The sequence below is a fragment of the Musca domestica genome, unplaced genomic scaffold (genome assembly GCF_030504385.1).
Source record: "Musca domestica strain aabys unplaced genomic scaffold, Musca_domestica.polishedcontigs.V.1.1 11, whole genome shotgun sequence".
NCBI lineage: Eukaryota > Metazoa > Arthropoda > Insecta > Diptera > Muscidae > Musca > Musca domestica.
Genome location: NW_026712133.1, coordinates 7,210,057 through 7,224,231, shown reverse-complemented (window position 1 = coordinate 7,224,231; position 14,175 = coordinate 7,210,057). Strand labels below are relative to the sequence as shown.

Genomic DNA, 14,175 nt, shown 5'->3' with positions numbered 1-14,175 from the left:
TTTTTTAAATTTACATTGTTTTTTCCAGTTCATACACAGGGATTTAATGTGTAATATTGATGGTACTGGCTACTGAATGGTTGATTATGGTACGAGGAGGTGCTATTTTGCTTTGTTGTGATTCTTTTATTTTTTTCTTCGTTAAAGTTTTTTATACTTTGATTAGAAGATTTACTCATTGGAGAAAATTGTAAATCGTAGTTGCCATCCGCTACAATATTGCAATAATTTTGGGATTCTGGGTACTTTTATAAGACTTCCTATCCGCTTAGATTTCAAAAAGTCATAAGCATTTTAATTTCGTTCACATTTTCCTTCTTCCGTAGCATTGTGATCAATCCCATTGCACGAAATATATCGGTTTGAAAATTATTACACGAGATACTGCTGACTTTCCATCCAACCCTAACTATTTATTTGGGGCAGAGGAACTGACCACAACTACATTTTAATCAATATACATAAATCAATTCTTGTTCGAGTTTGGTTTTTATCCAAAGAAAAAGTGACCACGCCTTCTAATATTTACCAAAATAATGAAAACTATGGAACAAATAGTTAGTATATGACGTACTTATAGTTAGTATATGACTCTCCCTCCAACCCTAGGTATCTGTTTGGGGTCACAGGAACTGGTCACACATACTTCTTTAAATTTTAATGTATACAATTAAAAAAAAAATATATAGTAACACATCAGTTGAGAAGGCCGAATTGACTCAAATTTTCTCTTGGTTATTTGTAATTATAGCGGAAACGTTTTCATGAATAAACATTTTGAGAAAAGCATCTAGAAAAATCGAGGAAGTGAAAAACTTGAAGTTTCTATTTTGATAAGGAATTTTGTATAGAATTGTTAAAGAATGCCTTTTGGAATTGAAAATTCTTAAATTTTGCATATATTCTATACAACTTTGATTAAAAAATACTTCTCAAAGCATTAAAACATTTAAAATCTCAACGTACTTTTAAATTACGGCTATGTATAATTGGGAACAATAGTAAACAGTTATTGCCGGTATTGATTTCACAATACTGAAAACTTTAAATGCCAAATTACAGTTAATTCGGTAGAAATTATAACAAAAACATACAAATGACGAATGTTTAGCGGTATTATTATATCTAAACGAAACGTATATACTCTATCTTTCTCAGAATATTGTATAAATGTTCAAAGATTAACCTAAATTTTTCTTCTTATTGCGATTTTAACGAACGGCCACAGACGGATATAGATTAATTGACATAGGATTTTGCACAAACATGGTCTTCTAAAAGTTACGAATTCAAAATTACTTTTGATTTGGAAAATATTGCTAAGACCTTTATAATACTGACAATTGAGGTTTGAAAATTTAATTAAATACGATGATGTAACAAATATAAAAGGGTACTGATGAATAGGAAATAAATCATAAAGTAGACTTTTTCGTAATTGTTTTAATAAATGATTTACAAACTCGAAAATGCTTTTGAGGCCTTCAAAATACCTCAAATCGACAGATTATATGGGAAATAAGTATTAATGAACTAGACTTAAGTGTACTGAAATCATAAAATGCCACATTGGAGCACATTTAGTCGACAAATATTATCCTCCCAATCCTAAGAATAATATGTGCTAAGTCTGAAAGACGAATATTCAATTTAATGACCTCTATCGTAATTGCAAAAATTTTGGCCGCAGACCTTGAACATTCCAACAGGACTCAGCACCATCGCACTCAGCACGCGCCATCCAAGAATGGGAATGGGCCAAAATACCGCAGAGCAACATTCGAGCAGCGTGTGATGGTTTCATTGGCCGTTTGAAGGCCATAACTCGTGCCAAAGGTGACCAATTCGAATTGTTTTGCTTTGCAACAACACACACATAGACACACACACACAAACATTTGTTTTGCTTTCAAGACATTTTGAACAACTTAAAGAAGTTGGATTTAAAGTCGAAAGCTATTTATACAAGAGTTTTATGTCAAACAAATGTTCCTAAATCCACTGATGGTATAACAATAAAAAAATCTATTGAACAAATTAATGATATGGATGTTATATCTGAATACAAATTTACAACGAAAGTCGAAATAACAAAATAAAAGGGACTAAAATAGACAAGGTTCGAATAATCTGTGATGAAGCTCCTCAATCTTACGAGGGGTACTAGGATCAAACCTGATTTATGTATACCGCCGGCATGTCTTTTAAAAAACGGTGGGCATCGTGACCACATTACTGTGGTAATCTGTGAAAAATTAATAATTTCTCTAAACCAATATAAGAAACAAAAATGTTATATCGCCTTACCACCACAAGAACAATGTGACATACCAAAATATATTTCGTGCAATGGGATTGATCACAATGCTATGGAAGAAGGAAAATGTGAATGAAATTAAATCGCTTATGACTCTTATAAAAGTCTTATAAAAGTACCCAGAATCCCAAAATTATTGCAATATTGAAGCGGATGGCAACTACAATTCGCAATTTCCTCCAATGAGTAAATCTTCTAATCAAAGTATAACAAACTTTAACGAAGAAAAAAAAAGAATCACAACAAAGCAAAAAAGCAGCTCCTCGTACCATAATCAACCATTCAGTAGCCAGTACCATCAATATTACACATTAAATCCCTGTGTATGAAATGGAAAAAAACAATGTAAATTTTTACAAAAAAACAAATGTCTCAGTTACTTATCTCGCTGAACTGCACGGAAGATTTAGACATATTGGACTACTTCAGAAAATCCCTCTTTCCAAGTCCTGTATAAACACACAAAAAATTATTTCAAATAAAAACAGCCAATCTCCAATTTCAATTCAAATCAAATAATATATTGTCATGAATATATAACAACACAACATTGAAAGCCTCAACAAGGAGAATAAATTTCTTGAATTCTATTTAAATAAATTCAGCATCGACATCTGCGTATTAAGTAAAATTTTTAACATAGCCGAATCGCAAAACAATTCAAGCATATGCAATTATAATATGTTAAAAAAGACAACTATGGGAGAGTTGCCATGCTATTAGAAAAGAATATTATGTTCAGGAAGATACCTCATTCTGTTACAGCTAGTGAAATAAAAATGAACTCCAAATATTACTATGCTTTCTGGAATCAAGTACTGATGTACTAGCTGTGGAGACTTTTGATTCACATCGTAGCAATATTGTCAGATCTTTTTTCGAATCATAAAATTTTTTCTATCTCAATAATGGAAACTTGATCTTTAAAAACGCTCAACTGGTACAGGTCTTGATCTGTCATTTATGAATACAACATGAACTACTTCGTGAAAGTACAATCTCTTAGAATAGTTATTAATATTGGTATCAGCAAAATTACAAACCTAAGGTTGAAATCACTAAACAATGCAAAGCATGGAAAATGTTATTAAGCTTTTTTTATATGTAAGATGGTAATTAATTTTTTTGTCGTTTAAATTGTGCCCATAGTCCATATTTTACATCATAGTATAATTCAATGACAATTAACTAAATGTTCTAATATTCACAATTTTTTCCATGTTTCTGACACAATTTCTGACTGAATGAGTCCCAGTTTGAACTTTTCGGAGTTTAGTTCATATAGACGTACATCCCAAACCTACGTTCCCAACTAATATTTTCTTGGGGTTACAAATTCAAGAGAGTCAACTTTTTTTCAGACCACACATTGGTTGGGAAAGTGGACTTGGGGTACACTAATATGGGATTATACTTAAATAATTGTATATGTGAACAATTATATGTAAGATATTTAACTACCCCAGTAGCCTAAATACAATTTTTTACCCAAATCAATTGATGAATGGGGTCAAGACCAAGACGGACCAAACTATCGGAAATTAAAAAATATTACGAGAAGAGGTTTTCTACCCCCTTAGAAACAAAGGTGCCAAATAAGGGCAAAAAATGAAAAAAGTGGCCAAGGCCCCAAAATAGCTTAAATCATATCAAAAAGTGATCATTTTTAGAAAGGATGATTTCTTCTCAAATTACCAACGTTTGCCGAAATTAGTATGAAAAATATGGTTAAAATGTAAAACATACTTGAAATCGGGTTGTACCCTTATTCGGGGGTTATGACCCATATCATGACCTGCAAAAGCGATTGCAGGTATCTTGAAATGAATGTCCGATTCGCTCTACTATTTTTGCCCCCTTTACATTCGGTATTTCACTGATACCATTCCAAAATTGTATGAATTGTCATAATCCGTTGTTCTTGAGTGTAAGCGTAGTAGCCAACATCACTTTCTTTTAGATGGTGAAAATAATTCTTTATTTTTTATTCTCTTCTGAAATAATATTCTTCGTATAGTTCCACTTACCCAATAAAATAATCTTTAAATAACATAAAACATAAATAAAAATAGGTAAAAAACGTTTAAAATGTTAAAATAAAGGTACTAAAAACCAAAAAATAATAAAATAGAAACAGTCGTGGGAATTATAAAGATATGCATAGATTAGACTAAAATAAAACCGTGGGGCGCCCCAGTTTTGTCGATATCACCTGGTATTATAGTAGCAAATTTCCACATTGTCTGCATTTCGTGTGAAGTGTACTAGATGATCCTGCGCTTTTATTTTGCAAATGCGAGCACCATTATTTCTTTACAAATTCAATACAGCAGAGTTGTGGTCGTTAACTTGTTGATTTGTTGGGTATACCCTTAACGCTTTGTCTATTGCAAACTCACCACTCGTGTCTTGAAGAAGTCTTCCAATTAAAATACTAAAAAGTTGGGTTGTTAGCTCACCGAATCTCAACGCATTCAAAATATCAATAAGAGTCTGGTCACCTTGCTGACGCATATTTTCAGTCAATTCACACAGCATGAATAAATTTTTTGCACACAGGTGTTCCTGATCGTTTTATAGGAGAAATTTTTAAAGATCACCGAAAAGTAATACGTTTACTCCTCAAAAACACTCATTTTCACTGTCCTTAATCAAGCGTCATGCATAACAATTGATAAGATATCCATGGTATCTCGTCGACAATCCAAAATTATGCGACCGTCTTTCTGGATTCAGGCTGGATTGATCAGATACCTAAATAACAGATGCAATTTCTAAATTTAAATCTTATTGTAATACGCCATGCCTTTAAGTGGCTGCGCCCATCTTAAATATTGAAGTTGTATAGTGCACTGTATGCTTAAAAATGGTAGCAAAAGGTATGCACGTATTAAAAATTTCTGATGAGCCAAAATTATGTGCCAAAGTGTCCTATTTCTCATCAGGAATAAAGCTACAAAAGAACTTGTTACCATAAGTTTGCAATGGTATCTTAGCAACAGTCAATGGCGCTGTTCAATCACCCTGTTCATGATATTACTGTTTCGGCAGAAAATAATGTGACAATTTCCAAATAAATGGTGATGTGCAATATTTTAATGAGCTTGATTGCAAAAATTTCCTCGAACACCAAAAATACATCTGCATCAGAGCTCCAATGTCGTTAAGGAGTCTAGGAAAAATGTTATCTATGCAGAATGTATAATCCAAGATGTTTCAAAAGTTATATATCAAATAACAACGCCTTTAAACCCTAAAAACTAGAATGGGGTCCAAGCCAAGCGATGAAGGAGATGATCTACAAATATCCGAAAGACAACGATTGACAAGATTTTTAAGAATTGATTAACCTTTGACGATGAACTCATAAAATATTTAATTATGATAACAACAGTGTAGATGGTATCAGGGAATTGAACAAGTACTTAAAGTACTCATAGATCCATTAGAGCAGTGGAGAAAGAAAAAGTTTATACCCTTGAATATATTCTAACTCCGTCATTAGGTGGTTGCGTTGGCACTCTGAAAGAATTTTTTCCGTCGCAGGACAAATTATACCTTACAGAAGAATACTTCTTATATCAGAAAAAGTTGCGTGTTTAACATTCCTTGACAGCAATATCTGAAACTATGTTGCAAATATTTTTTATAAGCATATGTGATCAAAAGATATAAAAAACGAAATATTTGTGATGGTTATTTTAATTTTTTACAATTTTTAGACAAATTTCATTTTTTTTTTCATGGCAAATCATCGAAATGCCGAACATCGATAGGTACAAGAGTGCTGCAACGAGTATGCAAAAATTCAACTACACTCGGTTTCTTACATGATTTTTGTTGATGCTGTGGTTTAGTTTGATCTGAATGAAGTCACTGAAGTCTAACATACCAAAAACCAAATATAATGAAAAAATTGTCTATTTATTATATATAGTTTGTACCAATCGTTACAATCATGATTTCGCTCAGATTCGAACATTTGTGTTTTAATCAAATCACATCACTTAATTAACTAGGATGAATCAAACCGATCAGACTCATCATAGATGATCGACCCCTTATGAACAATTCAACATAAGTTCGTAAATAAATAAATCATGTGAGCTGTTTGATTGCGAACACCAAACTTCGATCAATACATGTTTGATGACAACATTTGGCTTGAGCAACTCGAATGAACACGTTACATCTGACCGACTGATTGAGTTTGATTGTATTTCCACTGTGTGATCAAGCCTATTCAATCATACTCATTGCAGCCCTCTGGTAGGTACCGTTATACGGGGGCCATATAAAAACGTGATCCTATAAATACAATGTTTCGCCACCGAAGTTAGAACCTATTAAGACCTACAAGTACCAATTTTTAGACAAATCAGTGGAAAAATTTGTTGTGCCAAATTTTGGGCTGTGTCGTGTCGACGGACGGACAGACAGACATGTACCGTCATGTGCTACACTACGGAGTATTTAGTATTTTCAGTACGATTATCGTTGTGTTCCGGTATAGTATCACTAAAATATTTTTTAAGGGCTGTGTTCCATGTCGCATTTATTGTCCATTTATAATGAAAAATTGCACAGTTTCTTTTATTTGGAGCGGAGGCTCGTCCGTATTCTCCATAAGCATATACCATCAATATTAATATTACCGTCAAAAGTCTAAACATAAAATGGAAAAATTACTCTAAGTTGAAATATACTTCGTTTCAAAAATTATAATTGTAAAAAAATTAAAATAAACATCACAATGTCTTCGCTTTTAAGCGGTTTTATTTAGCTCACCCCGTTTGTTTTATTTATTATTTATTCTTGGTTCAAATTTAGTAATTCAAATTTCACCCTCTTCCTGTCAAACGATTAATTTGATATTTTGTATACACTATGGATTTGGTGACAATACAATTATGTTAATTTTTTTTTTTTTTTTTTTTTTGGTTTATTGAAAAGTAATTGTTGGATTGGTACCCATATTACCTATATAGCAAGACTAGTTTTTGCTTACATATTAGTGAATACTTAAGTAACTAAATAATTGAACTAGTTCCATGGTGAATATGACATATGACATCATTTTTGTTTACAATTCAATTTTGGCTGAAGTAATGAAATTACAGAGTTCCTTGATGACGGTGTTTGTTCGGTGTTTCAATAAAGCAGGTAAGTTGGTAAAATCGTTGAAAATATTGAAGTTACATCTTAGATGGTGAAATTCATTGAACTCAAAGATCAAATGATTTTCCGTTTCAGGTACATTACAAACAGCACACAAATTAGTGTCTATCTTTTTATGCAGGTACGTTTTGCAGTATGAGTGACCCGCTAGGAGTCTATTGATAATTTTAATTTCTACAGGTTCTAAAGACAGTTCGGCATGCCAGTGTTTTTTTGGTGGAGATGGAAAGAAATTAGAGAAGTATTTGCCTTTTGATAACGACAATAGTCTATATTTTCTTACCCATTCATCCCATAGGGCTTCATATATTTCCGCACGAGCATCCTTAACGGCTAAATTGGACGAAATTACACAGCCAGCTTCCACGGCTTGTCTGGCAAAATAGTCGGCACGTTCATTAGATGGGATTCCAATGTGGGATGGAACCCACAGGAAGGAAAGGTGACTTAAAGTTGAATTGTTTATCTTGTTGATTATTATGTTGACTAAATAATTATGTGATGTGTTGTTTCTTAGGAGCAAACAGGCATTTTTACTATCCGTCAGGATTACTGCCCTTTGAATACCATGTTCTAAAATGAGGTCAACAGCCTTGTTAATAGCATTGAAGTTGCCCATGAGTGATGAACATTTGGCGTTAATTTTGAATAGAAAGTTTTGATTTGATGATATGTTGCAAACTCCGCAACCTGTCGAGTCTCCGATAATAGAGGCATCAGTTGCCCATATGGAAGTGCCGCTAGATTTGAACTCGTTTAATTTTTCAAGATATATACTATAAAATAATTCTTTTGATTCTGAGTTTTTTCCAGCATTAAAGATGTTCATAGCGTATGAAATTTTGTCGCTTGGAATTTCAGACGGACATATTTTGGTTTTGTCGAAGATGTGTTTGAATTTGTTGTATACCAATCCAAGACTTGTTTTATTAGTTGGGTAAGACGTGAATTTTTCATAAGTGTCCCAGTGAAACATCTTGAATTTTAACAGCTCTTTCGCAGCTAGATACTGCAACCTTAGTTCCGGAGGCAAAACGATTGCTAAGACGTAAATTATGTGAACAGGCGTTGAAGGTGTTAATCCCAAGTTCTTCCGTAGAATTTGGTTTTGACACGTTGTTAGTTTTTTATTGACGTAGTTGGGCATGTGAGCCATTGAAGAAATAGAGTACTCAAATTTTGAAAAAAAAAAAGCGATCGGGAAAGGTTCACAGATATATTGGGGTGAATTCCACCTTTAAGCGAATTTACCATTTTCAAGGCATTTAGGGTGGTGCTGGAAGTCTTAATTACTTCATCATAATGATTTTTTATAGTTAAGCTGTTTTTTGTGTCTTCCCAGAAATTTTATTTTGTCCACAGAGTTTATTGGAATTCCTTCAATTCTGATTTGTGGTATTTTTTTTTTGCACCTTTTGCTACATACATAACTACAGTTTTTTCAGGGTTTGCAGAGAGATTAAGGGATTTTAATATCCTAATGAATTCATTCATCTTGTTCAGAAGAATATTGTTAGCAGCGTCAAAATCCTTTTCTGCTGATAGTATAATGAAATCGTCCGCAAACTGAAAAGTTTTGATGGATTGGTTATTTATACCATGTAAGCCGAGAGTATAAATGTTAAACAGTGTAGGACTTAGACAGCTTCCTTGTGGAAGGCCATTATAGATCTCTCAACTTTCGTTACCCATCATTAAAATCCGTTTCTTTAAAAAAATTGCGATCCACGTATTATATCGCTGGGACAAGAGAGCTCAATTAAAATTTTGACGAGAAGTTCAATCGTATGCTTTTTTCACAATCGTATGCTTTTTCCACATCCAAAGATACAATTATGACTATATCACCTTTCTCTTTATGGTAGTTTATTCTATGTAGCAAATCATTTATGCACATAGATGCAGATAGATTTTTCCTATAAGCATAAGTTTTGGGGGAGGATATTATTTTGATCAAGCCTTTCCTTTACCATTAAGTTCATAAATTTCGCAAAAACAGATATCAACGCGATTGGTCTGTAATTAGCAAATATGTCCAAATCTTTGCCGATCTTCGGGATGGGAACAATCTTAATTCTTCTCCATTCTGTGATGAAATTGCCATCTTTCCAAGTATCATTCATAGATCTTAGTAAGTTCTGCTTGGCCATGTGTGACAAATGGTTGACCATTTCGTAAGTAACACCATCTGCACCAGCTGCTGATGGTTTCTTCAACACTTTTACAAATTCTTCATATGAAAAACTTGAAGACGATTGTGGCTTTAAATGCATGTGTTGTATTGGGGAATTATTAGGGACTTGATCCCTAAGATGAATTAAAAATTGTTTATCGTTTTCAGACGACCATTGTGTTTTATATATTGGCATCGAAGAATTTTTACATCCCCGAACAAATTTAAAAAGTGCCTTGGAATTTGGTTCATTGTTAAGATCATGAAGTTTTGTTTTGAAAGCTTTTCTTTTGGCAAATTTTACAGCGGTGTTGAAGGCTTTGTTAGCCTCAATGAGTTTTAAAGCATTGATGTTATTATTGCACATGTTATATGTTTTTTGAGCTGCTAGCTAAAGTCTGTGGGTTTTATCTACCACAGAATCCCACCAAACTTTTGAGCATTGGTTATCTTTTAAGAGATAAGTCGATTTTTTAATTTCATTTTTGAAAGTTTCATTAATTTTCTCAAAGCATGGAACAATATTTGCACTATTTAATGATTTTAATAGCTTTTTCTTAGCTAAGAACCGTTTGTTTCTGATATTGCTGATACCAATATTAATTATTATAGGGTAGTGATGGCTTCCTCCAATTGTGTATGGTTGTACTTTCCACGAAGTGGTTAACTCCGTATTCGTAAAAGAGAGATCAAGAACAGAGCCAGTGATGTCAATAGATCGTTTTTTAAAAGTGAAATTTCCATCATTAAGTGAATAAAAATTAGCTGGATCGAAAAAGGATTTGACAATATTGCCTCTATGTGAATCAAAGGTGTCTCCATAGCAGGAATGTCTTGCATTAAAATCGCAGCAGATCAGTACGTCAGGACGTGAATCCAGAAAGCATAATAGTTTATCGAGTTCGTGTTTTATTTCAGTGGCTCTAATAGAATGAGGGAAATACACAGATAATATGGCTATGTTGTTTGAAATATTTGTAGTTTGGCAAATGAGTATGTCCAATGGTGTTTGGAAGTGTACTTTTCTGAACTTTATATTCTTTTTAAAGAGTATGGCAACTCCACAGTAGTTGTCTTTTCTCTTTTTTGAAACAATATTATAGTTGGATATAGATGTGTTGTTTTGCGATTCGTCGATATTAAAAATTTCACTTAACATGCAGATGTCGATGTTGAATTTATTCAAATAAAATTCAAGATAATTCTTATTCTTATTTAGGCTTTGAATGTTATGTTGTAAAACATTCATGATAAAAGATGATTAGTTTTGATTGTTTGTATAAGAATTTGATTTTGGAGTTTGAGAATTTTAATTTGAATTAATTTTATATTTTGTATTTTTTGCAGGACCTAGTACGAGGGATTTTCTGAAGTTTTCCAATATGTCTAAGCCTTCCGTGCAGTTCAGAGAGGTAAGTAACTGGGACATTTGTTTTGTAAACATTGACATGGTTTTTTTCAGATCTGATACCTTGGCAAAAGATGGATGTTCAAAAACAGGAATTGAAGGCGCAACAGTGATGGGGCTAACTACTGGATGGTTGATTTTAGTATGAGAAGCTGCTATTTTGCTATATTTTATTTTTGTAATTCTGCTGTTTATTTCATCATTAAAATTTCTTATATTTTGATTAGTAGATTTGCTAATTGTTGGAAAATGAGAGTCGTAGCTTCCATCAGCTAAGATGTTATAATAATTTTGGGATTCAGGGTATGCCTTTATAACTTCTTTCCTGCTTAGATTTGACAGTGTCATAAGTGATTTAATCTCTTTTTCCGATTTCCACCTTAAACATTTTCCTTGTTCTGTGGCATTGTGATCCGTTGCACAAAATAAATTTTGGAGTGTCGCATTGTTTTTTACATTTTGTATTAGTAAGGCAATCATTGCATTTTTGTTCCTTGCATTGGTTTGGACATATTATGAATTTACCACAGTCTAGACAACGTTTAGTTGATCTGCAGCGTATAGCAATGTGACCAAGACGGCCACAGTTTTTCAAAGGCGTACTGGGGATACATATAGGTCAGGTTTGACCCTAGTACCGCACATAAAAATCGAATGAGGAACTCCATTACATATTATTCCTACCTTAACAGTTTCAGTCTCTTCTATTTTGTTGTTTTCGGTTTTCCTTGTAAATCTGTATACAGATATAACATCAATATTGTTGTTGTCTTCGATAGAATTTTTTATTGTAATACCATCAATGGATTTTGGAACATTTTTAATAACGTAAAACTTTTGTATAAAACGCTCTTGGGTCTCAGCTTTCAATTTAATTTCTTTTAGCTGTTGGTTTTGAACGAAAGAGTTTGCCATAGCAAGGTTGTTGAAGGTAAGGCGGAAGGTATTGTACCCAATGTGTGGTGGGAATGTTAATCTTTTGAAAAAGTGCATATAAATGCAATTCACAATTTTTCCTCCTGGAGCTAACTGGGGTTTCCGAAGTGACAATGACATAGAATGGGCCCTGATGATTTTGTGGATAAAGAATATTCGATTGTAGAGCATTATAATTGTATTCAATTTTTTCTGACAAATCAGATACATTTGAAGAAGCCTGTGAAATATTTGTATTTTTGATTGGTTCACCATTATTATTTATGAATATTTGCTTTTGGTTTGACATTAAATGTGCTCGGCGTTTATTAGGGTCCCAGAGAGGTGTTGGGGGAGGTTCCCCGTCGGCATCCATTTTAAAAATTAGAAGTTTTTCTGATTTATTTTCTTTTTATTGAAAAAAGAAAAACAAGAAAATCAAAATGTCTCGAAAAACAAACAAAAACTTAGTTTGTGATTATGTTTGTATGTATGTGTGTTATTGCAACGCAAAAACAAAACGATAATAAAAAGGCGCAGTCTAGCATCAACAAGGGTTGAGTAGCGACTGACAATTATGTTTATTGATTATCATTATAAATCCAAGATGGCGGCCGCTACGAAATTGCGGATAACGTAGGTTTTATCAATCCCATCAATATGATTATCAAATGAAAATCCAAGATGGCGGTCTCTACAAAATGGCGGATAACCTATGTTTTATTAACCCCATCAACATGGGTATCAAATGAAAGGTCTTAACAAGTAGAATACAATTTATTTCGCAAAACTGAAATCTAAGATGGTCGCTACCAAGTGGCTGATAACATTTTTTTATCAATCCCACCAATATGTGTATCAAATAAAAGGGCTTGACAAGAAGAATACAGTGCACTATATAACCTCAATATTTAAGATGGGCGCAGCCACTAAATAGCGTATAATAATAAGATTTAAATTTAGAAATTGTATCTGTAATTAAGGTATTTTATTAATCCAACCTGAATCCAGAAAGACGGTCGCATAACAAGTATGTCACCACTGTCCGGAAACTATTTGCGAATAATGAGGCAATAATTGCATCAGACAGAATTTTTAATTGTCGACGAGATATACATGGTGTCTTATCAATTGTTATGCATGATGGAGGATCGATTAAGGACTGTGAAAATTAGGTTTTTGGAGGAGTAAACGTATAACTTTTTGGTGATCTTTTACAACTGCCTCCTATAAAACGATTAGGAACACCTGTTTTCAAAAAGCCAGAACATCCCCAACAAGCTACACATCTCTGGTGTTTATTCACGCTGTGTGAATTAACGGAAAATATGCGTCAGCAAGGTGACCAGACTCTTATTCCCCAACCCAACAATTTAGTATTTTAATGGAAAGACTTCTTCAAGACACGAGTGATGAGTTTGCAATAGACAAAGCTTTAAGGCTATACCCAACAAATATTGACGTTTCAACGGACTTAGTAAATGGCGCTATATGCTACATCAACGAAACCGCTTGGCCGAACTAATATGTATGCAACAGATGTACCTTCCGTCCGAATTGATTTCGCAAGAGACGGAGTACATCTTAAACCCCCGAAAACCATACAGTTTTCAGCTAAGTACAATTACGGGACGGCTGAAAGAACAATGTTGCCTTTAATACTATCATAGGCTTCTACATACATAAAATGAAGGTCAGCACTGTGGATCACGCAGTCGTATACTTTGGTGCGAAACTGTTTGAAGAAGGTCAAGCCTACATGGCTCTTAGTAGAGCAAGATCTTTGCTGGGACTACGTATAGAGGAGTTGGACTGCAATAGACCAACGGCCAAGAAACCTTGCAATAATGAAGCACTTAATGAACTAAACAGAATGCGAAGTAAAAAAAAACTTGAAAATAAAAATAGGAAAAAACTTTTTAAATTAAACGGTTTTATGTTAAACATACAATGCAATGTTTAAGTTAAACGGTTTTATTTTAAACATACAATGCAATGTTTAAGATAAATGTATTAAAAACCAAAAAATAATAAAATAGATACAGTCGTGGGAATTATAAACACATGCATAGACTAGACTAAAATAAGCCGTGGGGCACGTCAATTGTCTACAATCGTTGATTAAAATGTTTGTTTTGTAATGTTACACTATAATTAGGATTAAAGACAAACTACGAGCAGTGA

At 33.3% G+C, this 14,175-nt stretch overlaps 1 protein-coding gene and 1 long non-coding RNA gene across 11 annotated transcripts in view; one reads left to right on the top strand and one right to left on the bottom strand.

Annotated features, from left to right (window-relative positions):
• LOC101898679 (nuclear pore complex protein Nup154) overlaps positions 1 to 14,175 on the bottom strand; it is a 177,308-nt gene that overhangs the window by 157,445 nt on the left and 5,688 nt on the right. The window contains exon 1 of one of the 6 annotated variants that reach the window (XM_059130358.1): positions 4,717 to 5,240. The exons of 3 other annotated variants lie outside the window; for them this stretch is intronic. In XM_059130358.1, the coding sequence (XP_058986341.1) occupies positions 4,717 to 4,855 (139 nt within the window). In that variant the 5' untranslated portion in view covers positions 4,856 to 5,240. Of the gene's footprint in view, positions 1 to 4,529; positions 4,582 to 4,716; positions 5,241 to 14,175 lie in introns of those variants that run through there. 2 more of the 6 variants (XM_059130366.1, XM_059130370.1) reach the window with 2 other exon arrangements.
• Positions 7,259 to 11,299, top strand: LOC101898382 (uncharacterized). Of its 5 annotated transcripts, none has more exons than XR_009344015.1 (6): positions 7,260 to 7,480; positions 7,676 to 7,736; positions 7,794 to 7,872; positions 7,920 to 7,934; positions 11,018 to 11,080; positions 11,131 to 11,299. It is a non-coding gene; the product is annotated as an uncharacterized LOC101898382 (long non-coding RNA). The 5 variants fall into 5 exon arrangements; XR_009344017.1 differs by adding an exon at positions 7,549 to 7,616 and having other exon boundaries at positions 7,277 to 7,480; positions 7,794 to 7,937; positions 11,016 to 11,080; XR_009344016.1 differs by adding an exon at positions 7,571 to 7,616 and having other exon boundaries at positions 7,286 to 7,480; positions 7,794 to 7,937; positions 11,016 to 11,080.